The sequence below is a fragment of the Xiphophorus couchianus genome, chromosome 3 (genome assembly GCF_001444195.1).
Source record: "Xiphophorus couchianus chromosome 3, X_couchianus-1.0, whole genome shotgun sequence".
NCBI lineage: Eukaryota > Metazoa > Chordata > Actinopteri > Cyprinodontiformes > Poeciliidae > Xiphophorus > Xiphophorus couchianus.
The window spans coordinates 15,590,535-15,618,293 of record NC_040230.1 but is presented as its reverse complement, the minus strand read 5'-3'; the positions used below and the strand labels follow the sequence as shown (position 1 = coordinate 15,618,293).

Below are 27,759 nucleotides of genomic sequence, written 5' to 3'. Positions count from 1 at the left end.
ATATTTAATATAAAATAAAACTTTCATTCAAACACAATTCTCAGTGTTTTAGAATCAATCAAACTCGACCAAACTTGAATATTTATTTTAACTCTACATTTTCGCACTTTGGATGCTGCATGTTGAGATGTTATCAAAGCAGCTTTAAAAGTTCAACACAATAATGAACATGATCTTAATCTTTGTGAACGTCTGGATGAAGCAGAAAAGATGTTCCTTATCCTATGTAGAAAGTCAAAAGGAGCAGGTTAATATTTCAGACATGTATGCAACATTTCCTCCATCGAAGATGCTGAGCAGTTTTTCTCCAAAGAGAGATTTTTCCACCTCGCTTTGTTTCAGCTGACAGAACTCCAGAACTCCAGACGTCGCTCACTGAGTCCTGCCGACGCCACTTGACAGTGAGATTTTGTCCTCGTTTCTAAAACATTCGTGAGATTGTTGCCTCAGTGCTTGCAGCTTTTCCTGATGCATGGCGCTCGTTTCCATGGCGGCGTACTCATCCAGCGAGAGTCGAATGCAACTCTTCAGATGGTCGACACCAAACCCATTGAGGGCGGAAATAGGAACCACATGTCTGAATGTTATGAAGCTCTTTGGGATCATATCATCTGGCAGTAAATCGGTGAACTCTGTGGATGGCAGAGAATAACAAAAAGGCAAATTTAAAGGTCTAATAATCTGGTTCATATCAAATTTTTAATACAAGCTATAATATAAACAGTCTAATTCATCTATGCAAATATTCTAGTCACAATCATACAAAAGACAGTTTGTTTTTCAGAGGCTTCCATATTTAAAATACTGAAATGTAAGATTTCACCGAGTTACAATCAGTGTTTTTTTCCCACACTATGTCACTACATCCTGAAACCTGCTCCACCAAAAACATACTTAACTGTTGAGGGAATTCTGGGTAACTGTGCTGCGGTATTTCGATTAACATTTAACATCTAACAGTGGTCAACACTCTAACACACTAACTTACCCTCTGGGTTTTGAAGTTGCTCTTTGAGTTCTTCCAGCTTGTCCTCAGCTTCAGGCAAGTCCATTTTATTTACCACCAGTAATGCAGGTTTTGACACGAGCTCCTCCTTGTACAACTCCAGTTCCTTCAGCGAGAGGTGATGGAGACACAGGAGGTAAAATTAAGCTTAAGACGTCAGTAGTTCATACAAAAAGTTACACTCAAGGTTCTAACACAGATTTAACACAAAAGCTTTAGAGTTTAAAGACTGAAATCTCCAGTTCTCAACCTGGTTTGAAAACCTGTTTTTGAAAGTATAAATCCTAAATGTCACTGTGAGTTGATGGCAGGTATTTCTAAAGAGGTCAGAGTTATAAAACCAGCCAAAGCAGGATGGAAGGACAGACGGATGGACAGGCACACAGATGTGAAAGATACAGCTATTACAGGATGGAGTAGGGAATAAAGTTGGGAAACCAATACTGCTAAATATTCATCAAGATCTGGAAAAAAATAAATTTAATAATCTCCACACAGTGGATGAACCCTGATAAGAAAAACATTTTGGACCTGGCAGCAGTAAGAGTAGGATTTTATAATAAAAATATCAAAACGCCTTGCAGCATCAGACTCACCTTGGTAAGAAGTTGCACCGCTTCAAAGGCAGATCTAAAGGGTGTTTTACTGGCCAGCTGGAAACCACCAACATCCACCTGCAAGAGCACAGAGCATCTTACAGTAAACCCTGGCTGACTTCAGCTACTTACACTGACCACATTCTGACACATTTACATATGTGGAACATTATTTCTGCTTCTACATACAACAAACAGCAGGTGCTTGGTCCTTTCTACGTGCTTTAGGAACTTGTGGCCCATGCCTCTGTTCAGGTGAGCCCCTTCAATGAGTCCTGGCAGATCTGCAATTGAGATCTGCAAAAATAAAAACAAACAATTAGGGAAACTTTAAAACACACATTAGGTTCTAGTTAGCATTCACATACTTGCTTGTAATCCGGATAGGCTACCTTGCCGATCTCAGGCCTCAAAGTTGTGACTGTAAGAGGAATAATAAAGGACTTTAGAAATAAAAGAAAAATATGTGAGATGTACTGAGCTTGAAACTGCTTTATTCTTACAAGCGTAGTTGGCAATCTGAGGTGTGGCGTTTGACAAGGCTGTGAGGAGAGATGACTTTCCTGCATTTGGGAACCTGATGAGAATTTAGCAAAATATAGTCAGCATACATCCAGCATCAAAGTCTGTTTTGTTTCATTTTGTTTTTTAAGTCAAGCTACAACAACTTTGTATTTTATATGATTTATTCCACTGGGATCTTAAGCAATAGACCAAACAAGAACTAGATCATAATTGTAAAGTGGAAGCTGCCCCGATGAAAGGTGAACCACTGCTGCCACATCAAGTCTTTTGCAGCCTCTAACAAACGGATTACAGAGGAATTGTCATGAATTTTGCTCCATACATCTGCAGCATGCACAGAACATTATGCTTAGGCATAATCACACCAGACGTTTTACCGTGAATACAATGCAATTTAACAAAAAAGTTCGAGAGATGTGAACCCTTTTGTAAGGTAACGTATACTTGTTATTGTCTCACCCTACGAGGCCCAGGTCAGCGATGAGCTTCAGGTCCAGACGTATGTGTTTGACCTGGCCTTTCTTGGGCTCGAAGGAAGAGTAGGGTGTCCCTCCAGATCCTCCTTTAGCCACCAGCACCCGATCACCCTCAGCATTCAGTTCGCCTTGTGAAAGAATTGATGAGAAAAAAAGGTTTTGCCAAAAAAACATTTTGCATGAAATTAAATTATTGACATAAAACGGACTTCTCACATACCAAGTATTCTGCCGTCATCAGCGGTGACAGTGATACCAACGGGTGCTAGGATTTCCTCATCCTTTCCTTTGTCTCCCTTCAGAGCTCGAACACTGACATAAGAAAATCAAATACCAACAAAAGCGTTCAGTGATGTCTGATAGATGGAACACACATATGTAAGTAAGAATCGAATTTTAAAACAAGGTTGTGTTTGCAGACACCAACCTGCTGTTGGCTCCTGATCCCCCTACGAACCGTTTTAACGGGTATTTGTCCTTGATCTTCTTTAAAGTCGTGTTCTTTGTCGCCACCACCCAAACGTTTCCTCCGTTTCCTCCATGTCCTCCAAGGCGAGGCAGAGCCATCCCGCCGGTGCCTCCACGTACGTACAGACGGAGGTTGTCCACAAAGTTTCCATACTGTATAGAAACGTTAAAAACACAAGTCAGATCTGAAGGATAAGCTCACTGCTTTTAGGTAGTGTAGCACATTTACACCTGCATTACCTAAAATGATTGTAAATCCACTTTTGGATCTTGAATTAAGGCACTTTTTAAAAAATACTACTAGATATTACTGAACATCTTATAATCTAAATTGTAAAAAAATAAAAAATAAAAGAAACATAAGATATGTGCTCTAGTTCTTGATGTTAATATCATTTTACAACTAAAACGGGCAGATTTTCCTTTTTCCTCAGCTTATTGTATGACTCAGTTGTAATTATATAAATATATAAATATATTTTTGCTTTGACATGACTTCACAAACCAACACAAGGCAGCACATAGAAAAATGTTAAATAAAATCCAAGCCAAGTCCATAAAATGAAAATGTTCAAGAGCCTTACGCAGAAAACAGAAAGGCACTGTAAAGGTGATCACTACACAATAATATTTGATAATGGGCTGCTTTGATGCTGTACACTTTCATTTTGCATTTTTTACATTTTGTAGCCGAAATACTGTCCAAGAAAATAAAAATGGCAATTTAACCGCAAGAACTGGATAATCCTAAATCACAAAAGATTTTATCCTTAGAGTGACTTTTTTTCTTCATAACAAATACAATAAATTTAGCAAAATGTAATCAAACATCAGAAACTGTGACATATTTTACTTTAATGCTGCAATAACACCATGTTTGCGCTGACTGCTAGCTTGACCGCTAATGTGAAACTGTTTAAAACCGATAAGTCGTGTTGAAAACAAACAGGTTGACGTATTTATTTACCTTGCGGAAACAAATTCTACTGATGTGGACCATTATCAGACACTTTTATGTCCGCTTTTCTCGTTTATCACCACCGCTAGCTATTAGCAGACATGCGTCTTTGGTGTATTGAAAACAACCGGAAGTGACAAATACTCCCTACTGATTGGTTGAAGTGATGAAGAGGCGGGACTTTGTGGTATAACTGGCTTTCTATTTGCTGCTAGGGTTACATGCGTCTCTATTATAGAGAAAACAAGACATTTTTTAATTATTCAGATTATATACAGGAGCCATTTGATAATGAAACATTGGCGCCATAGTTTTACCAACCTTTATGCATGTATTGTTTATCTGCCTGAGGTCGCAGCTCTGAAACAGATCTGTTTAATATTTCTGGAGCCATAGTCGTAATTAGCCCCTTATAAAACAGTCACAGCACAATTGTGCCAGTATAAGGCAAACAAGTATTTTATAAAATCGCAAGGTAACTTGGGCATATGCTGGTTCAAGTAGCACTAGTGTCTGATAGTACAAAATTAGTAATAAAAACAACCAACCAAACAAAAAACAAAAAAAAATTAAGAATGCTTAAAAGTGGAAGGTAAAAGATGTGTGCAGTACATTTATTATTAACCTTGTAACATCAAAGAAATCATTCTGAAATACCAGCAGTCCATCATGTGACATAAACAGAGAACATTAAATGTTTCTTAGGTGATTATTATTGTAAATATTCTTAGATCATATTGGCAAGTAAACAATATCAAAATATTTCATATACATTTAAAATACATCCTGTTTGTGATTAAGCCAAATACATGTACAACTTTGAAGAAAATGGTTCTAATTTCTTCAACTAAACTGCCATTTTCAAGTTTTGCCACAGATTCTTAATCATAGTATTAATTGACTTGATTGTGCTATCACATATCACTCAATCTGTAGCTCTGGCTGTATGTTTAGTCATCTTGATAAAAGGTGAACTTATGCCCCAGTTTCAACTATTTTGCATTCTGCTAAAGATTATTTTCCAGGATTTCCCTGCATTTAGCACAATGTTCCTATAACTAATCTTTTACTCAATTCCTGATTAAGAGAAATATCCCCACAGAATGATGCTGCCACCATCACCGCTGCCATGAAGAAAATATGGCAGCACACTGGGCTTGATATGATTCCTTTTAAACTTTTAGTTAATTATCTTCTGCTAAACACCAGAAAGATGCAAAAATGATCTTTGTCTTCCTCGGTAGGGGTTGTACTGAAATGTATTCTCGTTGGGCTTCTGTACATGACAATAAAGGCTTTCTGATTCTGACCAGAGGAATGTTTCAGACCACGAGCCTGTCATGATAAAGGACACTGCTATTTAAAAAGCATCGCTCTATAAATACCTAGGGATGCAGATGGACAGTGTGCTGTGTTGGGAAGCCCACTTTCTGTGTTTACAGCTGCAGCAGAGACTATACTTTCAAAGACGACTGGCACTTTATGGGGTTGATGTTAACATACTGCTTGCTTCTTACCTCTACTTTTTTTTGAATTACCTTTTTACTTTTTAAATATCATATGCTGTGGGATCACAACCTGGTTTGGCAACAACTATTCAATGTAGGACCAAGCTTGCCCATATGAAAGTAATCGATTTGAGAGACCATAGAGATCATATGTGAGCAAGACAATAAAAACAGTTTTAAAGTGGAAACTTTAGTTTTTACCTTCTTGTTGCGTTGATTGTTTTGAGTATGTGTTTTATCCGTGCATGTTGTTTAAATGTTTTTTTGCTACTGTGTAGCAATTTATCCATTGCTACAGAGTATGTATGTGGCATGTAGCAATGGATACATTGCTACATTACTGTAGCAATGTATCCATTTTTGTCTTCAAATGGACAAATTTTTGTCCATTTGAAGACAAAAATATTATTCTATTCTAATTTGTTGCACTATATTTTTGGGGTCCATCCATGTATGTAACTAGGGAGATAATTGGGAAAGAGAAGGTGCTGGATGCTACCTCCAAAGGGCAAAAGACAGGGTACACAGGTCGAGACAAACATTTACTCACACTTTAGGAAGATTTAGAGACTAATTACAATCATCTTTTTGAAATGTGGGAGAGAATCAATGCATGCACAGTGAGAACATGCAAACCCATGACCTTTTGCTGCAAGACAACAGTGCTGCTCCAATGTGCAGAGGTATTAGAATAACACATTTCAGATTTACAGATATTTGTAGCCTGATTTAAAAAAAAAAAAATCCCATTCACAGCTATGAGCGTCTTTGTGTTGATGTATGAAAATCCCAATGCAATATCATGGGTGGTTGGTCGTTGTAACGTAGCATAACGTGAAAAATGCTCAAGGGGAGTGATTACTGATGCAACACTGTACACTTTACAGAGTTGTAAGCAAAAACTGCGCGGTGAGCAGCAGTGTCGTGTCGGTGGCGCTGTGAAGATGCTGAGATGCTCTGATCTCGCTCCGTGAACGCGCTTACGCTCACGCCGCGCACACCGAGATGCGCATGTGGCTGTGGAGGAGCAGGCGCATCACCCTATTTGTCTCTTTAACACTCCGCTGTCAGGACTGAGAAGATCTAACGTCTAGCTCAAACTTTCGGGCTGATCAGACCTGCACACGCCGAGTCTGGTCGGATTTAACCGCACCGAGGTGAGCGTGTGTTACGCGTGCATGTATGATGACGAGAGAGAGGTTTGGCTCATTATCTCATTCAGGAGACCCCAGACAGCAATAGATCCTCCCACCGGTCTGTGTCTATTTATACGGTTGGAAAGGGCTGCCGTGGGTCGTGATAACTGGACGCGACTGAGTGGGGACAGATTGATAAATCTCAGCACGGTAAGCGCTCCTGGTTCCGGGCAGAGAGTGGCGGATGGATGTGAGCCTGACCTAAATTATGCAATGATGATGGGAACGTGGCGGTTGCAGCATGTGCTCCTTATTGGACCTGAAGCTGCACAGAGTCTGGAGGAGCAGCAGGAGGTTTGAGCCTGTTTTAGTGGGGATGCTGTGGACGATCTGCTGCATCACTCACTTCATCCGATCGGCTGTGATGCAGCAACATCCACATTCAAACGCTCCGTTCCTGGTTCCTGGACTCAGTCCAAACCAGGACTAAGTCCAAACTTAATCCTGGTTTACTAAAACTTAGTCCTAGTCGGATTTTCTTACTCATCCGCAAGCTGAGATGAGGCATTTTAAGGGCCTATAGTAGAAATTTGATCTATAAAAATATGAGACATTTTATTTCATAACTAAATAGGTGGTTTAACTAAAACACATTATCTAATTGCTCTGATACGTTGTATAAACTAAGCTTAGTTTATAGGAAGCTTTATACTAAGCTTCCTAGCTTAGTATAAACTAAGCTAGGAAAACTTCCTAGCTTAGTTTATACTCAAAGCATAGGACATCTAATTTCACTAGCTTAGTTTTGTGGAAAACTACTCCAAAGTGATAGTCAGATGAGGAACAACAGTATAAAAAGCAAAACAGGCTAAAATTCATGCATTTTTCACCTCATTTTGTGATGCTCTTAAGCAAGAATCCACCTTTTTTATTTTTGTCACATGCACTTTTAAGTCATTCTTGCCTAATAAGTTATATTTTTTTTTACAAAAAAATGCATGCAGCCCATATGATTCAATGACATTAGACATATTTGCTGCTAACATTTCTAAAGTGTCTTTTTGTGATGCAACATTTAGAAACACATGATGCATGGAAATCAGCTGTTGCATCATTTCCGGTTTATTTCAGGCTGAGGTATTTGATGCAACCCCTGCTAGTACTCAGACTCAGAAAGATAAAGCAGAAGGACTGTAGTCTGTCCAAAAAAGCTACATATATCTGCCTGTCTACCTGATTTAATTCAAGCTGCCAGTGAGATCACTACATGCATCTGATATCTTCAACACTGCAAGTATAAACTGATCAGCTTCTTGGTTCCATTTTTTTTTTTTTATTTACACATTTCTTCTGGTTTGGTTTATTTCTAACAAATATCTAAATGTTTCAGATTATCGTGCAAATGTTTATGTCCGATGAAGTTGTTTAGAGTGATTACAAAAAGCCATTTTCAAATAATGGTTTGATTTCCTTAGAGAAAATTGCTAGTCTAACCAATTCGGTGTCTAAAAAGTAATTGTGCATAAACCGAACGACAGCTGCAATCAAGAGTTACTGACAACTATTGCAGTGAAGGAAATCTGATCTACTCTTCTTTGCAGAAGTGCTTTACTTCAGTCAGATGTGAGGACTTCCCAGCATCCAATTTAAGTTCACGCCACAGAATCTTAACTTAATTCAAATTGAGACTTTGACAAGGCCATTTCAAAGCCTTCATTTTGTCTGTTTTTAGCCATTCAGAGGAGGACTTGATAGTGTGCTTTAGCACTTTGCACTGATGCATAACCCAGAAGTGAGGTTATGATCATAAACTCACTTTTGAGTTTATGACCAGAGATTCTGGCCAGAGATTCTTCTCTAGCGGGACCAGGATTATTTCATCCTGGAGAGTAAAAATAATGGCTTAATCAATTACAGAAAGTCATCCAGGTCCCGAAGCAGTAAAGCAGCCGCACACCATCACACTTCCACCACCATGTTTTTCTGTTGGTATTTTTATTTTCTTTGAAATTCTGTGTAATGGCACCCATACCTTATAAAATATTCCACTTGGTCTCATTCACATAACTCCCTAAAGTATTTGGAAATTATTAAAATGTTTGCCAATATTATGACCAGCCTTAATATTGAAATATGAATAGTAAACCTTAACTAAGGCAAGTGAATCTTAGTGCTTTAAATGTTGTTTTGGCTTCTTTATTAAGTGACTTCTTGATTCCACTGATCTGGTAATAATCAGGTTTCGTTGTAGATGTAGTTAATTCATTACCTTTTCACATAGATAATAAACAATTCCACTACCAAAAACAAGAAATCTTTCATTACTATTATAAATGGTCGCAAGCAGCTGGTTGGTGTACAGATAGGTCGGACAAGAGGAAGGAGATAGAGAGAGGTGAGAGATGTAGACCTGAGTTTCCAGGTTGTAAGACATTACAGGTGGTGTTTTGGTTGGTGTGAAAGTGGAACAGGAGGGCAGTGTTTGTTTGCTGTGGTGGGTACATTTTTGGCGGGATTATCTTTCAGTGGTTCAGTCTGTCAGCATGCCAGGCCCACATTCTCACCCAGTAAAGACATAAACAGCCCGAGTGGGATTAGGGCCCAGTCGGACAAGTGATCAGGGGGGATTTGCTGCCCGTCAGGCACACAATGGCACTGTCTCGTAACACACAAACTCATACCGCGCATGCTCACAACGGACCCAGGCCCACATTAATCCCACGAGAACTCCCTTTTGTTTGGGGAGCAGTAGTAGGGTTAATAGAGGCTAGCCACGCCACGGGCCATGACTGAAGAGACAGGGGGTGTGTATGGACGTCAATGAACACCAGGGAGAAAATCAGGGGGCCCGTTGTGTTTTGGCGGGGTGTTTCCACGTGTCTGAAGTCCCAGACAGACGGGGTGGGTCACTGATGTGTGTGGAAGCATAATGCCACGGATGAATAAAGTTTTTTTTTCTCTCCCTCAGTGTGTATGTCTCTGAGTCAGCTGGTGATGGTGGATGGGGACAGGATCTAAGATAACAACAACATTGTTAGACAAAAACAGCAAGCCAGTTCAAACCTGTTGAAATAATCAGACCCAGTTGAGAAACAAAGAATGGATGAGACTGTGCCTTTAGTTGAATGTTTGATGGATCTGTCCAGAAATATCTGGAACCTTTTTCATATCTTTCTTCTGTTTTCTCTCAGTGCCGGCTCTGGCCCAGGCTGCAGCCATGCCTCTTCTGGAAGAGAACACACTGTCTCAAGAGCATCCACCTACCCTCCCCGTGGTCATCATAGGTAAATTATTGCTTACTTTAATCAGGTCAACCTTGTTCTTCATCTTTTGGTCTTAATTGTATCAGCGTACTCACATTTTCCAACTATTTGTTTGCAGGGAATGGCCCATCAGGTATTTGTCTGTCCTATTTGCTAAGTGGATACAAGCCCTACCTGGACACTGCAACTGTTCACCCAAACCCGATTCTGTACAGGAAGCTGCAGGAGGCCAAACACCTCCCTATCACAGAACAGGTAGATAAAAAATCATGTTCACACACAAGGTGTTTCATACATGAAACTCAGATATGTCAAAAGACTCTGTTCTTTATCCAGGATATGAAATACTTGAGTGAAGGTCTCGAGGGACGATCAAGGAATCCCATAGCTGTGCTATTTGATACACTTTTACACCCCAATGCTGACTTTGGCTATGAGTTCCCACCAGTCCTCAAGTGGAGGAGAGACAAGCATCAACAAATTCCACATCTTGTTTTGGGAAAGGGAACACCTGGGGGTGCCTGGCATGTAAGTTTATTCTACAAAAGCCTTCTAACGTATCTGGGTTTTGTGTCAACAGAGTATTTTGCTTTGACCACACTGTTGGTTGCCTCTCCTTAGGCAATGGAAGGCTCCATGTTGACTGTTAGTCTTGGCATCTGGATGGAGCTCCCTGGAGTCAACTACAGAGACTTAACCAATGGGAAACGAAGGTAAAAAGAGCCTCACACAACATTGATGGGTCAAGCTTTAGTTTCACTGGGCACTCATGTTCTCACTGTCCAAATCTTCTTTAGAGATGTAACCAGTGATAGAGCCACCCCAGAGGAGATCTCATCCTACTACAAAGACTATGTGAAGCTAAAGGGTCTGCAGAAGAATTTTGTTGACAACACTTACGTGACCTCTGTTCAGAAACTTTGCAGAGGGCATGAGCAGGAGGGTCTGGAAAATGGGCAAGAAGATCAAAGGGTGGTTGATAGTGGGAATGGGCACTTTGAGGAGAATGGCAAAGAGTGTGAAAACAATGGAGGAGGAGGCACGCTCTGGGAGATCAGGGGTTATCGACAAGTACAGAGCGACACTCATGTCCCCTTCTCCCTGTTTGCTGAGAATGTCGTCCTGGCCACTGGTGCATCTGATTCTCCAGTCAGATTAGGTGTAGAGGGTGAAGATCTACCTTTTGTGTTCCACAGCATCTCAGACTTGGGTTTGGCTGTAAGCCAGGGAAAACTGGATGTGAACTCTGATCCAGTTCTAGTTGTAGGTGCTGGTCTAAGTGCCGCTGATGCAGTTCTATGTGCGCTTAACAGCAACATCAGAGTGCTGCATGTTTTCCGGAAGAACATAGACAATCCAGACCTCATCTTTAAGCAGCTTCCCAAGACCCTGTACCCAGAATACCACAAAGTGTACAACATGATGTCTTCCCAGACCTGTACCAATGTGGCATCCTTGTCCTCCTCTAACAGACCCCAGGCAGTTAGCATTGCCTCTTCAGTATGTGCCAAAATGTGCCCTAAACCTCAGCTTTCTGCAGGGAGCATTGCTGGAGGTTCTAGTATCAGTCTCTTCCCCGATTACACCAGTTTCCCTGAACACTGTGTGGTGTCGTTCCAGTCTGACATGAAGTGTCTGCTACAAGGGGATAATTCCCTAAAGGCCTTCAAGATCTCAATGGCCTTGGTGTTGATTGGGACAAACCCAAACTTGTTCTTCCTTAAATGTCAGGGCCAGTACCTGGGACAAGATCCGACAAGGCCGATTTCCTGCAAGCAGAATCCCATCGACATCAACCCTTACACATTTGAATGCACCAAGGAGCCAGGGCTGTTTGCCATGGGTCCGCTGGTGGGAGACAACTTTGTTCGATTTCTGAAGGGTGGCGCTTTAGGCATCACCGCCTGTCTGCTGAAAAGACTCAAGAAGAGAGGAAAGCTCATCAGCAACGGAGGGAACAACTTCATTTAAAATTATCAGGAAAACATCAGTCTGCTCCTAGCACACAGGTTTCAAGGAGAGAAAAAAAATTGGTAAAACAAAAGCTTTTCTATTTTTTTTTATCATTAATATAGTGTTTTACCATCTAAGCTTATAGGTTTTATATGTTCATGAAGCCAAAAAGACATTGGATGTACACAAGTTTCTAATGAAAGAAAATACGACAGCTTTTAAGACTTGTCTGACTTCATGAAGTCTCTATAGGTTCAGGATATTATGTGCCAATGGTTTATAGCTGATCTGTCTTCTCATAACAGTGTGGGACCTAGTTTTAATCAGGGTTATTTTTCCATTCACAGCGTGTCTTCAGGCAATCTACTAACATTAACATTAACATTCAAAGCAAAGGACTGTAGATTAAATGTATTCTGACAGTCAGTACCTACAGACATATAATACATGGACGCTGCTACACTAACATATGTTCTCATTTGCAAAACATATCATGTCACAGTCATGAGTTGTCTCTTCTCTATGACATAAACAATAGATAAATAACCTCTGATCCTAAAGGTTAATGTCAAAAAAGGGTCTTAATGCCTCTGATTAATGAAACCGTTCTCTTTTATTTCAGTACATTCTCATTTTGGCCTCAGTTGTAGGTTACTTGCTTATATTACAACTTTAAATGCTTTCTATGCAAATACAGTGACCTGCAAAACTATTCGCAACCCTTGAACTTCATCACATTTTGTGATTCAACTTCAAACTTGAATGTGTTTTACTTGGATTCTATATGATAGATCAACATAGTTGTAAAGGAGAGGAACTTGATTCATGGTTTGTAAAAAAGTCCTAAAGTCAAACCCCTTTATTCAGATACCCATAAAAATGCTTTCAGAAATCACCAAGCTATGGAAAACCATAGCTTGGTGATTTCAATAAAAATAAATCTTTTCAGTGAAAGATTTCACTGAAAATCTTTTCAGTGAAACAAACTGAGGTTTGTTAGAGCACACATGATGATGACCAGCAGACCAACAAGGCCTTAGGGCTTTTTGAAAATCACTTTAAAATCAATGCACTATTTTCCTTCCATTTGACAGTCCTGCACTACTTTGTGTTGGTCTGTCACATAAAATCCAAATGAAATACACTTAAGTCTGTGGTTGTAACATGCAAAATGTAAAAAGTTTAGTTGGTATAAATGTGTTTTAGTAGGTTTTTGTGTTTATGATATCACTCACAAACCCACCATAAGACCTCCTGTTAGCTTCCAAGTGCAAATCTGAAAAAGGTTACACTGGTGTTTATTGGGGCTACACAGTGGTGCAGTTGGTAGCACTGTTGCCTTGCAGCAAGAAGGTCCTCGGTTCGATTCTGGGCCCAGGGTCTTTCTGCATGGAGTTTGCATGTTCTCCCTTTGCACGTGTGGGTTCTCTCCAGGAACTTCCTTCCTCCCACAGTCCAAAAACATGACTGTCAGGTTAATTGGTCTTTCTAAATTCTCCCTAGGTGTGAGTGTGTGTGTGCATGGTTGTTTGTCCTGTCTCTGTGTTGCCCTGCGACAGACTGGCAACGTGTCCAGGGTGAACCCCGCCTCTCGCCCGGAACGTTAGCTGGAGAGGCACCATCACCCCTCCCGACCCCACTAGGAACAAGGGTGTTAGAAAATGGATGGATGGTGTTTATTGGCTGTAAGGTTTCAATACCCGTTGATCAGGAATCCCTAAATACAGACTGAAACACTAAACATAAGCTTGACTCTTCAACTTTAGCCTTCGAAAACAGCTAAGACCTAAAATGTCTTGATCAACCAGTCTAGATTTTACAATTACAAAAAACAGCTTTTTTAATGCTAAATTAAAACTACACTGAGAAAATCCCACTTTAAAAAAAACACTATCACATGTTCATTTAAACCATCCAGGATCAAAGTTCTCTTCAATTTAAGCAGTTTAGACTTCAGCCTCTAGTTTTATAGTTTTAATACAAATTACTTTATTATAACAGCTATTAGTATTGGACCATCATTGCAGTAGATAATAGCAGAATGTGAAAAAACGCACAATTGGTTCTATACAATATTAAGATTTTCTGATAACATTTATCTCGGTTTTTAAACAGATATAGGCCACAACTATCAAAATTAACAGAAATAAATGCTTGAAATATATCACTCTGAGGAATGAATCTATGATATATATGAGTTTCACTATTTCAAACTGATTTAGAAAAATAAATAGTAACTGTCTGGTGAAATATTGAGATTCACCTGCAGAAACTCCACTGTGCATCTCTTCTTCTCTCCTCTTTGACCTTTTAAAGCTAATCTAAGGTCAATGTCTGCCTCTCACTCAGTCATTTGAGTTTCATAAAACAGTACTAAATAACTACTGTACTTTTGTAATGTATTTTTCTTCCACTAACATATAAACACTTACGTTTTTTTGGAACCAAAACAATTGCCTAACGCCAATGTTAGTTGTGTTACTAATTTCAGCTAAATTATATAACCTAATGCTTTCTTTTCTGCATTTTGTTTTAATATAAAATATTGAATGCATGTATGCTGGCATAAGCCACTGCCTGCAGCAGCTGCTGAGGAGAGTGAGCGGAGAAAAGAAGGTGTGGGAAGAGCAAAGCAGAAGGATGTAGCCACACAGGGACCGGCAGAGATATAAAAATATAAGAATACACACGAGACATGCTGCTTTTTGCATGATTTTTTTTGTATTATTTTTTGTTAATATGTGAACTTGATATGTTAGCACAGTTATGCATGGACTCTGACAAGAAACTCAAGCTGCAAAACCTTAAATAATACAAGAAGTAAGTTCTTTCTAACTTCTAAGAAAGCTGATTTTTCCAACTCTCTTGGTCATCCTGTAGCCCATCTGGGAAAGGAAAAGCTTTCGTTGCTGTACATGTCACACCAAATGCTGGCCTATTTTTTAACTTTAACAAAGCACCTTCTCTCTAAATAAAGGCCAAGTGTACAGAAAAGTCAATCAATGTTTGGTTGGCAAGAAAACCTCTTATCTGAGCTGTTTCAGAAATGGAAAAGTGCCTGAAGGGTTGGCTTGCTGGAGATCGCTGAGGAAAAAGGAAAAAGTGACACTTGAATTGTTTCTCAAGCCCCTGGTTCTCCTGAAATTGGGAACTAAACCATCTCTCAACTGAAGGATTTTTAATGTTTTGTATTGATTATTTTTTATTATTAACAAATAAAAATGTTGACAAAAATCTCTGAACGTGAGCCTGCTTTTCTTACATTGCTAGCTGTCAGTGACGTCGTTAGAGACACTTTAAAACAAGCAGGAAGAACAGAAAACAATACAGGACACTTTTTTGCAGGTGTCCTTCTTAGATAAACTTGGAGGTTGAAACTCCCCCGTTGGAAGGTGCAAGGATGGAGGCATTTCATCTTCTCTTGGTCAGTTTGGTGGGATTGTACCTAAAAAAAAACCACACACAGACAGGTTGAAAAGAGGGCATCTCCAACATCTGTCCATGTCAGAATGGGCTTTTAACATTCCTCATGTATCACTGCTCAATGATCTCAGAGGCATTCTGAAACAATAAAAAACAGCCCAAATGAAGCGTCATAAAACACGGATGATGTTTGAACAGCTCAGAGCAAACAAGCTTCCTATAAAACAGCGTCTGGAAACTTGTTTGGAGTCCCTCTCTAAGGAAAAAAAGGGCCGGACTATTTTCTTAGCAGCAGAGTCTGCTTCCAGGTTATGTATGACTGGCCGAGCATGACTCAGTGATCAAACACCTCACCACTGACACGCAGGCAAAAACATCAATCTCAGACCGTCTCTATTCTGCTTAGTCAAAGAAAACAAGGCAGGTTACATCACCGCCGTCGCCCTGACAACCGCAGTGACGAGAGGACTGCTGATTTCTGATTGGTTCAAGCTGAAGCTACAAACAGCCCTCTAATTATCAGTTCAATGTTTGAAAAACATGGTCATGATGACGGAGAGAAAAATCTATTTTTAAGAGCATTTATTTTGAATTAGTTAATTGAACCAATACAGCACCCCCCATCCCTTCTTGGCACCCGGGGTAAACATGTGCAAAAGGCCTGAAAACATATTTTAGAGATTTTATTGCAGCAGAAAAACATCTCAAATTTGTAAAAGAAAATCCAACCTTTAATTTGAGTGCAAATATTCAGTGCTGTTAGTGTTTTGTCTTTGCTAAGAACATTTAACACGGTTGGAGAATGCAGAAACATTGATCAGTCGTTGCTCCTGTCTTCATCCCACAGGTTTTCTATTGGATTAAGGTCTGATATAATCATGGAGGAAGGGAAATTGTGTCATTAGTGAACAATTTCTGTGCTGACACAGCTACATGTTTTGGATTTATTTTTGATTTTCCAGTAAAAGCCGCCACATTTGAAATAAAAAACTCCTGGCACTTCAAGGAGTTTATTGCTCTTTGCACTCAAACAAGGCTTCAAAGGGCTTGAGAGCGAGTTAGACCCACAGCATGACAGAACCTTCACCATACTTTACTTGTTTTATACCAAACCCACATGTAGTGGTTCTTCCTTAAAAGCCCGATCTTAATCTAATCTGGTAAGAAAATTCAGTAAACATGGCAGAAGATCTTAACCAACTCCACATGTTTACATATATAATGTTAGGACAGAAAGATCTTTCTCCTGTACAACTGATTGGCATGTAGATAGATAGCAAGTACAGTTGCTATGGAAATTTGGTGAACCCAGGGTGTCAGTCTGTACTGCAAACATTTTACCATCCTCTTCACTGCAAATGGAGGTAAAATAAGTCACAGTTTAGTTTGTCACAGTTCCTGTACTGTGCAAGTTTCAGTGAGAAGCTATTTTGTTGTAGCTCTTTCCTGACTGATGAAGCTCTTACATCTGCCATGTTTGAATGCCATGTTCTCTTGTCTTCCCCACTTACATATAAATACATTTTCACTACAATCCAGTTATTTCTTAAAGTCAAATATCTTAAAGTTGGGATTTTCCTATTTGAATGCGGGATTATAGATGCAAATGCTTTTCACCAGGGGGCCAATGAATAGCTGCTGCTTATAAATCTTACAATATTATGTTTAGAAACCATGAGAGGATAAAACTACATCACATCATCTTCTAACAAGGACCAAGGTCCAGTTTCTCACCTGAACAAATTGTCTCCTATCGCTTCTTCCCTCTTGCTCTGAAGCTGCCCCTGGAAGGACATGGTTTCAAATCAAAGGGCCGCCGTCACGGAAAAGACAGAAATATAATAACATATAATAATAACCAAATAAGAGGGATTTCAGTACCTCAGCTGCACCTTTCAGCCATTCATCCAGATCTGAGTTCGTGCCCCTGTTGTGAACCAGCAGATCGGATCCTCCGATGATGTGCGGGAAGCCCTCCGCACCAGGAAGGTGTTTCTGTCACACAACATGAAGTGGTGTTCAGATTAAATACACACTTAAAAATTACAGAAAAACATACATCAGATTGTTAAAATATACTTTTCAATTCTTTTGAGCTTCACTGTGTTAGTAGTCTGAATAAATATAATCAGATTTTCTTTCAAATCTACCAATCTGCTTTTATTTAACAGAAATCAACTAATTGTTGAGACTTTAACATTCAGAGAAATTATTTACAAACTCAGCTTTGATTGTAGGATTTAGATTGTCGTCTGACCTTGCGGAAACATTTGAAGTTCTTGGCGTGTCCGTTGTTCTGAGGCTGTTTGGGTTTGGGTTTTGAAGGAGCAGTAACCGTGAGAGACCGAAACTCCACCATCAGCAACTTTTTGGGAAGATCTTCATCGATCTTTGACTCCTGAAAATAGACAATAATTTACTTAAAATTGATCTGATCAACATTTGTTATGTCAAACATTTAAGTTAGTAAATTTCTGTACAAAATGATTGTACTCAAAATGATTGTTAAAAGTTTAAATATGGTCAAATATTTAATCCTTTAACAATCATTTTGAGTTTATTTTTGTACAGAAATCACAAAATATTTGTGTATTTTAGCACAACTTATCTTATTTGACCTCTAATTTGCCTGTAAATTTAAAGATATAACAGGCTAAATTTGAGAAATCCAATAATTTTTCCAGTCAGCGAACATATCAAGCTGAGCACTCTTCAGTGTGGATGCTGTTACTGAGTGAAGACGACTCAAAGTTACAGATTATCAGGAAGAGTGAGGTTTTGTTTTTGTTTGAAGTTATTTTTTGATGGCTTTTCTTTTTTGTAGAACTTCATTTCATTTTATTTCAACTTACTTTCTCTTCTTCCTTGATCTGCACAGGTTTGAGAGATGCTTTGGTCTCTTCTGCTGGCTGGGGAATATCTACTTGAAGTAGCTCTACGTCCTGCAAGAACAGAGAAGGAAACACAGATGGATATGTAGCTGCAAACTGAATCCAATATATTAACAGTTTCCCGTATTTGTAGACTGAGTCACTTCAGATGAAAACTGTCTTCACCTCAATAAAAGATGCATCATCATCTTCGAAAACCTTTTTCTCTTTAGTTTCACTGGCAGCAGGTCTTTTAGGGGGTCTACTAGAGGCATGATTAGGTGAAATGTTGTTGTCCGTCTTATTGGAGACGTCATGCCGGTCAGATTGTTCCCCGAGGTTCTGTTGGGAACATTCCTTATCCAGACCCAAACCAGGCCTCTGACCTGCCCCTACCGTTTGCTCTTGGTGAAAGCGCTGCTTTTTAGTTGAAGACTCCACAGTGTGTGAACTCTGCTTTTGTTTGGCCAAACCGTGGTGCACCATTACTTTCTCTTTCTGGCCGTGATTACTTGGGGATTCATCGTCCAGGTAGTCCATATCCTCAGACATAATTGACTCCAGTTCCTCCATCTTTATCTCCTCCTCCATCTCCTTCCTCTTTCTGCTCCGCGGTTCCTCTGTGAGATGCTCTGCCCGTCCAGAGAACAAATCGCTCACAGATTCAAGAGGCGTCTCGGACACAGCAGAAGGTCCCTCGAGGGGAAGTGATGGCATTTTTTTAGAAACTCTACGTGAGTTTGTATCCTTCGAAGAAATTGATTCGGGAGCTGGCCGCTTCGGTGCTGACATGACATCTGAGGATTCTTCCTCCAAAGGTCTTAACAACACAGACAAGAAACATAAAAATGGGTTAGATATAAGCTTTTAATATTTTAACAATCTATATAAATGAACAAATTAAAATACTTTTTGTAACTAAAGCTTACAGCCAATATTTGAGCACAATAATCACAAATTAGTGCCCAGTACTTGAAGCTTGACTGTGAGAATAAAAATTTAAATGTTGTTTTCCATCTTGCTCTGGGAGTAAAACTCTCACTCTTGAGATGCTGAAAGAAAAAATATCTAAATATTTCCCTCTTAATGCAAAAGAGTTTTTAAGAAGAACAAAAAATATCTACGCTGACTATTTTCTGAACTTGAACAGAAAACAACAGTGCATACGAAGAGAAAACATAATGCAACATTCTCTTTTGCACCTATTACGTCAACTAAGTAAATCTGGACCCGTATCTATCTTTGCTGGTGCCAGTAAAAGGTATGTTTGCTCTAACTAACATAGGCTGTTCTATTTTTAGCATCTCTACAGACGGTTACCGTTTCTTGTTGACAGGCTGGAAGAAGTTGGTCAAAGTCGACTGTTTCTGTGGGGAGGTTTGTGGAGATGTTTTCTGTTTCTGAGAGGATTGTGGGTGAAGGAACGTCCTGCTGCCTCCATTGGTCTTGGGAGCAGATGGTGCGGGTCTAAAGTTGGTGTTCCCAAAACCTGAAACAACAAAAACCCTGGTTTTTGATAATAGTTGTTGCAGGGAAGAAGCATCCTTTATTTTCCCACAGTGGGCAAATTCAGGTAAAGTAAGTGAGTAAACAAAAGAAGGACTTTGACTTTCAAACAGGAGAAAACAGAATTATTTCGATATAAATACAAAGTATAAACATTTTCTATTATAGTACTTCAATATCTATAAACAAAAAAACCTAACCAGCCACAACTGATACATGAAATAGATTTACTTACTATTTTTCTAGTAATATGGACCCCTCACTAATGTGAACACAGAGGTTGGAGGGTGAAAACGGAAATTAAAATGCAAGGAAAAAGGAGTTTCCCTTAATGAACTGATCAATAAAAAAATCTCCAATAAGGACTTTTCCATTGATTACAGAGAAGGGCATAAATAATTTTTGACATACAGTTTTTTAATAAAACAAAACATTCCTTTTAAAACAGTCACCAGTTTTACATCATTTTATCTTTTGTACAATCCTTGTCTCGTTTCAGAAACAAACATTTGGTTGAATTAAAGTTTTTAAAATCCAAATCTGCCAGGAGTTTGAATAGTTTTGATCATAACTATACAATGTCTGAAAAGGCGCGTCTGTGAATCCTACATGATGTCACCTTTTGGTTTGGGGTCAGGTTTCCTCCTCTGTGAGTCTGTGTTGTCGGCAGCGCTGAAAGATGAGCTCATCGTGTCCTCCACTATCAACTCACTGGTTGATTTCTGAACGGTTGGTTTGGATCCGGGTAACTGAGCTGCTTTCTGGTTCTGCTTTTTCACACGACAAACCTCCATCCTGACAACAAATAACAATGAAGAGTCCAGAAAATGTATCTTGAACTACAGGAGTACAATATCATAACTTCACAATGTGCAGTGCAAATACAGTAAATGCACTGATGCAATATAAGGCCGCCTATAATATTCCAGTGCAATGCATTCAACCTCTACTTGCTGATGATCTATGGATGAAGATCCTAAAGATGAAAATGCTAACGCTACAGAAAGTGGTGGAGAAATGGTAATGAAAAACAAAGCGTGTGAAAATGTGGGACACTCAATCAGTATCATTATCCGCCAGCTGTAGCGTCATATTCTAGCATTGTGCGGCTCCAGCTTGTACCTTTGTGATGTCTCTGTGTTGACAGCGTAAGCGGTGATGTTCTGAGATGCTGCTGGTAGCACAGTTTCATCCACAGTCACGCTCTGTGACAGCGAAGCACTGGGGATTCTGGGTTTTACTTTTTGTGCAGGATCTAAAACACAAACAAATTGATCACAAATAACATTACCCACAGAAAAAGTGAGGAAGAAATTTTTATTTTTTCTTTCATGATGACCCACCTGAGTCTATGATCAGGCAGGATGGATTGCAGTACTTTTCACAAGATGCGTAGATGGCAGCCAGACCAATCTCCGACTCTGTGATGACTCGAAGACCTTTTCTGTGTTCGTGGTCGAGGGAAAAATATTTCTAAGTATTTAAATGTTAAAACAAACTTTACGCATCTTTCTTCAAGAACAAGTTGAAACCTGTGGATGATGCTCTTCACAGAGTTTGCCCACTCTGTGGCGGAAGGAGGGAGCAGAGTTTGGGAGCTGCCAGTGGTAACCTCAACCACACAGCTGTGAGGAGACTCCAGCAGGTCGCGGGGGAGGGAGCCCTCCTCCAGCAGCCGACTGCTGCCTCCGCCAAAACTCACCGCTGTGCCGAGCCGCTTCAGCTGCACACGGCACAGGAGAGCAGCAAGTTAATAAGAGTGATCATTAAAGCACCAGAAACATGCTGCAGACAGGAGCTTTGTTTTTTAAGAGAGTAACTTTCCATATTTACATCTGTAGAGCTTCTGAACTGAAGCTGGAAAGATACAGTCATATGTGAAACAGTTTAAAATTTAATTTGTTATCAGATTGAAGTCAAAAATACCACCAGTGAACAATTTCTAAATGCTGGGATCTACCACAAAAGTTAAAATACAGGTTGTTATTATTCTGTTCTGAAACTAGTCCACCTTCCTGGTAAAGATGCTCTAAAAAGGACAGACAGGAATCATCCAATGCAGCTCACCAGCGCCCTCCCCTGAAGAATTAAATATTACTGTTCTCCACTACAGGATCTAAGCCTTTTAAATCTCTCAACATTAGCTGCTAATTTTAAAATTTTCCCAAACAATAGACAACAAAATCTTAGTCATTTTGACAAATCCATAAACCTGGTCTGCATGTTGACATTCACACCTAGCGTTTTTAAAGAAAGGAAAAAAAATATTGCATAAAGTAGATCATTTTCCTCATTTCTACTTCACAGTTTCAAGCTGCTACAATATAAAGAACAAGGATGATGAGTGAGGTCTCCAAACAATCCAATGATTAGAAATGTAAGGCATTCATTTGAATAATTTAGAGAACAAAACTCATTAGCCACCTCTATTCTTTTGTACTTTGCTTCTGCTGAGCCAGTCTTCTAAAATTACTACAACTTTTTAAAGTAGTTTTGACAAATCTACAACAAACAGCAAAGATAAAAAGTCGAATGACTTAAATGTTACTTAAGCACCAAGAGGTTGGTGGAGATTTTAGCTAAAACCTTGACAGTGATGATCAACGGAAAGACGATGAATCTCTTAGCTCTTGTAACTCTGCAGGATCTTTTTCTTAAAGACATGACTTTTAAACACATAAAAAGAGTTGGGTGTCTGATCTTTTCTACTTAACATCCAGGAAAGGTGTTAAAGTAGTTAAGAAGCAAATATTTAACTAATAGACATCAAATCACATATCTTTTCAAAGAGAGAATTAGTTATGGTCTGCAATGGTCAGCAAAAGTGCATTACTTGTAACAACAGCCTAGCAACTAATCATGTTTTTCCCAGCAGTAAATGCAGCTTATTTTGGACGAGCATCATAAAATACGTCTTTAACAAAAGAAGAAGACACAAACCTGTTTGGATGTGAGGAAAACGAAGGTCTTTCCAGTAAAAAGCCGTTTCCGAGCCGGTGTCGTTGCAAGGTTAACGTCCTCTTTATTCAAACTGGGCTCATCGATTTCAGGGACAAAACTTAAAAACCAAAAACAGACAATATAATGCATCCAGGAGGTTACAGTCAGTATACGGCTCAGTAAAAAGGGGATTTGCTGTTACCTCTCCGGTTTGGGAGGAGCTGATTTTTGCTGTGCAGCTCTGCTCAGCTCTGAGAAGTACTCCGGCTTCACAATGGGACGACAACACAGCAGAGCAGAGATCGTCTGGGTAAGTAAGGTGGACAAAGCATTAGCACAAATCTAATCCAAACATGCCAACCAGGGCGAAACAGACACTGGATCCGACCTTTATGGTGACTTTGACAGTTGGCATGGCCAGGTGGGTGCAGTCCGGAGTCCAGCTGTTCACCAGCTTCCCACCCAGAGCTGAAAGGGCCTGAGAGAGCGACGTCTTCCCAGAGGCGTCCAAACATGACGAACACACCACTGGTTTCTCCAGGAACACCACATTGAATCTGCTGTGAAAAACACCAAAGGTGACATTGTCCCCTGACGACAGCTCAACAGGCGCCGTCAGCTGCTGGCTGTTGACGAAGGTGCCGTATTTGGACGTGTCTTTCAGTGTCAGGGTCTAAAAGGCAAAAAACCCCCAAAAAAACAAAAAGAGAAAATAGCAAATGCAACACAGTTTTCTAGTTAATTTCAGCACACATGAATGCAAACCCACAGTCATAACAGTGAGACAAAAGTGTGAACGACTATTAAGGGTTATAGGAAATCTAATAGAAAAATAATGAAAAGGAACACAAAGGAAGAGCTAATATTTAGAAATAATGTTTATCAGGATGCTACTATTTTTTGTTCAACTGAAAAGTGAGTGTTTGGTAAAAACTTTCTATCTTAATAAATTAGAAAATTATTCAAATATTAGTTTGTATCAGTAATTTACCACGCAGGGATATATTTCAGACATTTAATTTTGTTAATTTTGATGATCGTGGCTCACAGCTAATGGAAACCTGAAATGTTATTTCTCAGAAAATCTGATTACATAAATGATTTTGAATATATAAAGGTTTTGCTGTGCCCTAATTATGCAGGAGACTGCTGATATGGCAGCTGTTCAGCAGACAATCATTGACGCCCTACCCGGCAAGGTAAGCCATGGAAAACCATGCAGAGAACGCTGTATTTGTTGGAAAGTTAAGCAAAAAGAAAAAATGTGATAATCACAGTGTGGAGAGAACTGCCATGAAAAGCCCATTTCTTTTAAGAGCTTGGTGGAGATTCATAAGGTCTAGACTGCAAGAGTCCCCATATTACGACGTATAGAGTCTGACTTCATCTGTTGCATTATTTCTTTTAAGCCACTTCTGAACTAGAGAAAGTGTCAGAAAATCTTTGCTACAATACATGGACATGCTTCTCAGAAGGCTGACATTTTTGTATCAAAAACCTTTTGTCTTCTTTGGACAAAATTTTCTGAAAGACAGAATTTTACATTTTCTTTCACTGTAAACCATAATAATTAAAATAACTTAGAAATAAGCACTTACAAATGCAACATTCTGTGAATAATTGTCTATGGAACATGTGCCTTTCAAATTTAAATGAAATTACTGAAATAAATTAACTTATGAATTGATGGTCTGATTGTGATGCAACTGCAAAAGACTGAAGTAGTTTGTGTTGAACTTTTAATAGACAACAGCTCCTCCTGCTGTGCAAAACTGTAACAACAGGACAACGTTTCCAAAATGGATTTCACCACCTAATATCCCCGTTTAATAATGCAAACACGTGCAAACAGAGAAAAAAAAATATTTACATCAAAATGTAAACATTGATTTATGATCTTTAATCTCATATTCATTCCTGTTTGAATCAGGATGCAGGATAAAAATCAACCCAGGAGGAAAACTAAGAGGCTCTAGCTGCTGTTTGCATTGCTCCACTTTGTTGTTTCTAGAGAATAGTTTGAATGAATGTCTGGCTCGCTGCCATATTAGAATTGAGACAGCTATCTTCCAGCTGAGCCCTGTAGCAACGGTTACAACTAATTTATATTCAATTGGATGCTAAAGCACAAAAACCCACATTGTTTACATGGGAAACTTCCAGGTAATGACAGGTTAAGTCTTAACGTTGAGGAATGAGACAAAGTTTACGTGAAACGCCCTGAATGTCTGGCCGCACTAACAAGAAACTAATTTGAGCTCACTTTTCCAGTATTTAACAACATATGAATATTATCACCCCTGTAAGTAACTAAAAATCCAGTCTATTGACTCCAAAATAACAATTGTTATTCTCTGCTTGCAGCATTTTACACCAGCAGTAAGTTTAGATCTGCAACAAGCTAATTCAATTGTATTCAAGGAGCTCTTTATTTCTCTCACCTGATCGGTCACAGTCAGCTGAGCATGAGACCTGCTGATGGACTGGTCACTGGCAAGAAGAATGTCACAGTTTTTCCGGCCAACAACGTACTCTTTACCAGGGAGGAGATAGAACGTCTCACCTGCGAAGAAACAAACAGCAGCTTGAAACCTAATAAAAAATAAACCTAATATAACCCTACAAAGATGTTCCAGTGATTCAATTAGCACAACTGGTCAGTCGGCAAAACAATTAAATGTTCTATTTGAAGAAGACTTAAAGTTAGCCGTGTTCAGTGTCAGTGAGGTGAAAGATGCCATTTAGAAGGAAATTGTGTTTTGAGAGGCCTGTCCGTGCTTCGATCAGGCTGCAAGAGAGTGCAAAACCTGAAGTAACACGAAGGCTGAAGAGAGAACATGAAAGCTGCTCTGTTTTGTGCTTTAAGTTTTCAGAACCTGCTGGATCAAAGTCACTGAACTGTCGCTTGAACATGCAGAGAGAGATGAGAGAGAGTTCTCAAACAACTTTACTGGGATAGGGAAGGTGTCAGCTGACCGGTAAACATTTTTACCTTATCATAGGACAGTACAGCAGCTAATATCTGTATCAGAGTTTAACCTGTTTGCATTCCCACATTATTACACTGTTAAAGGAAATGTGGTTAATACTAACTTTCATGTTGTACTTTGTCCTTTACTCAGGGTTTTCGTTTTGAATTGACTACAGATAATTCAGTCACGTGACAGCCTTCTGTAGCTCACTGTAAACAGTGAGCTACAGAAGCTCAAGATAGAGCTACGCTTCTATCTTGCTATTTTTACGAAGACAAGTTAAGAAAAATACTTGCTCTTAACTTAACTGGAAACACAATAAAAAGACACCTTCTTTCTCACTATCTGAAGTTAAATAAGACCAAACTTATCTCACGTTAGGTCAGAATTACCAAAATTACTTCTATTTACCAAATACAACAATAATGAGAGAAATTATGTTATCATATACTGTCTGTCTAGGTTGTTGTGTCCTTGGGAAAAACACTTAACCTGCCTTGCAAGCTCCTAGAGTTCGATTATATGGTAGCCTCATTTCTGTCAGTCTAGCTGTGGCTACAAACATTTCCCTAATATACTGTTGCACAAGAAAATCAAAAGATTAAACTGTCCAGCATTCAGAAAAATGGCATAATGTCCAAACATTAAATGTTAAACTGTACAGTGGTTAATTTATATGTTAAATGCCAACATGTGTGACAGCATAATTAGAGAACAAGCAAGAAAGCATGAATGTATTTTTGAAGAGCTGCCAATTGAGATTTTTTATTTCTCTGTCTCCAAAAAAAGAAAATTAAAAAAATGGTAGCATGGTTCAATTTTGGGGCTGCACAGTGGCGCAGTTGGTAGCACTGTTGCCTTGCAGCAAGAAGGTCCTGGGTTCGATTCCCGGCCCAGGGTCTTTCTGCATGGAGTTTGCATGTTCTCCCTGTGCATGTGTGGGTTCTCTCCGGGTACTCCGGCTTCCTCCCACAGTCCAAAAACATGACTGTTAGGTTAATTGGTCTATCTAAATTCTCCCTAGAGGTGAGTGTGTGTGTGTGTGTATGGTTGTTTGTCCTGTATGTCTCTGTGTTGCCCTGCGACAGACTGGCGACCTGTCCAGGGTGAACCCGCCTCTCGCCCGGAACGTAGCTGGAGATAGGCACCAGCAACCCTCCTGACCCCATTAGGGACAAGGGTGAACAGAAAATGGATGGATGGTTCAATTTTGCAGAGCTAGCTGTAATAAACCACAATATTTCTGAAAGAAAAAAACTTTAGACAGAAGAAACTGAAGTGGATAGATTTTATTTTAATGTAAAACACCATCTTAAGAGAAAAAGAAACAGAAAACTTGCATCTCAGGGCAAAGACCTGATAGGAACTCTGAATTAAGGCGGTGGAGTAGTTTTTCACCCACAAGACATCTTGACCTCTCCTCTATGCATACAGTAGGCTTTCTTCTGCCTTCTGTGTGTCAGATGAAGACTACATGCTGTTCTTAGTTTTTCCACACAAAAATCTGCTGTTTCAGCTTCATCTCTGTTTAGTAAGTAATACAGCTTAACTTCAAACACTTATCGCAACTTTATAATTAGCTACACGAGATGAGTAATCTCGATCCAAAAGTTATTCGTAAACACACCCCACGTGTTTAAGACCGTTTCACTGTCTTCAGTATTTTGCAGTAAATGCCCCACCTTAAAGGGTTTTAACCAAACTTGAACCCGTTAGCCCGCAGCTAGTTTTGAATAAAGTCGTTCAGGGGTGAATAAAGTTACCTCCGGGCTGCTGAGGAGTCAGTATCCACATGCTTAAGCCTCTTCTTCCCGGTTCATTAATTGCAACAAGCGAAAGGAGAGAAACAGGGGGACATTTTTAAGATAAACAAATCCTCTCCACGATGAACACACTCCCCGCCACTGCTGACGTCATAACTAAGCGCTGCTTTTATCAAAATAAAAGTCCAGATTGAAACGCTGGGAAAGATAAGTGAAAGGAAAAGTCGTGTGCATTAAATGAAACGTGTGTGATTTGTTGAGTTAAATGCTTGTCTTTTATAAAGTAATAATAAAGTGGGGGAAAAAAAATGTTTTGTTGTTATTTTGATAGTCAAATGTGTCGCAGGACATACAATAATAAAACAAAAGGAAATGAAAATGTATTTCTAGAATATT

The 27,759-nt window shown here is 39.4% G+C and overlaps 3 protein-coding genes across 5 annotated transcripts; 1 reads left to right on the top strand and 2 right to left on the bottom strand.

The window, feature by feature from the left end:
• Nucleotides 1-64: 64 nt before the first annotated feature.
• On the bottom strand, nucleotides 65-4,159 carry gtpbp10 (GTP-binding protein 10 (putative)). The gene is made up of 10 exons (XM_028012089.1): nucleotides 4,039-4,159; nucleotides 3,031-3,224; nucleotides 2,824-2,915; nucleotides 2,587-2,731; nucleotides 2,106-2,179; nucleotides 1,971-2,023; nucleotides 1,792-1,899; nucleotides 1,603-1,680; nucleotides 989-1,112; nucleotides 65-632 (listed from the first exon to the last, which is right to left on the bottom strand). The coding sequence occupies exons 1-10, from the start codon at nucleotides 4,069-4,071 to the stop codon at nucleotides 373-375; spliced, it is 1,161 nt and encodes a 386-aa protein (XP_027867890.1). The 5' UTR covers nucleotides 4,072-4,159; the 3' UTR covers nucleotides 65-372.
• Nucleotides 4,160-6,457: 2,298 nt separating this feature from the next.
• osgin2 (oxidative stress induced growth inhibitor family member 2) lies at nucleotides 6,458-12,593 on the top strand. 3 transcript variants are annotated; one of them, XM_028008685.1, is made up of 6 exons: nucleotides 6,458-6,694; nucleotides 9,865-9,957; nucleotides 10,055-10,191; nucleotides 10,273-10,464; nucleotides 10,558-10,649; nucleotides 10,734-12,593. In XM_028008685.1, the coding sequence occupies exons 2-6, from the start codon at nucleotides 9,891-9,893 to the stop codon at nucleotides 11,905-11,907; spliced, it is 1,662 nt and encodes a 553-aa protein (XP_027864486.1). In that variant the 5' UTR covers nucleotides 6,458-6,694; nucleotides 9,865-9,890; the 3' UTR covers nucleotides 11,908-12,593. The 3 variants fall into 3 exon arrangements, with proteins under 3 accessions (XP_027864486.1, XP_027864495.1, XP_027864476.1); XM_028008694.1 differs by lacking the exon at nucleotides 6,458-6,694 and adding an exon at nucleotides 6,719-6,883; XM_028008675.1 differs by lacking the exon at nucleotides 6,458-6,694 and adding an exon at nucleotides 7,708-7,967.
• A 1,257-nt stretch (nucleotides 12,594-13,850) lies between these two features.
• nbn (nibrin) lies at nucleotides 13,851-27,526 on the bottom strand. The gene is made up of 16 exons (XM_028013243.1): nucleotides 27,364-27,526; nucleotides 25,070-25,191; nucleotides 23,017-23,301; nucleotides 22,831-22,934; nucleotides 22,629-22,746; nucleotides 21,221-21,411; nucleotides 21,032-21,132; nucleotides 20,811-20,943; nucleotides 20,308-20,483; nucleotides 19,503-19,671; nucleotides 18,369-19,002; nucleotides 18,165-18,254; nucleotides 17,570-17,710; nucleotides 17,194-17,307; nucleotides 17,047-17,096; nucleotides 13,851-15,334 (listed from the first exon to the last, which is right to left on the bottom strand). Exons 1-16 carry the CDS (start codon nucleotides 27,392-27,394, stop codon nucleotides 15,301-15,303), a joined length of 2,493 nt encoding a protein of 830 aa, XP_027869044.1. The 5' UTR covers nucleotides 27,395-27,526; the 3' UTR covers nucleotides 13,851-15,300.
• Nucleotides 27,527-27,759: the final 233 nt, after the last annotated feature.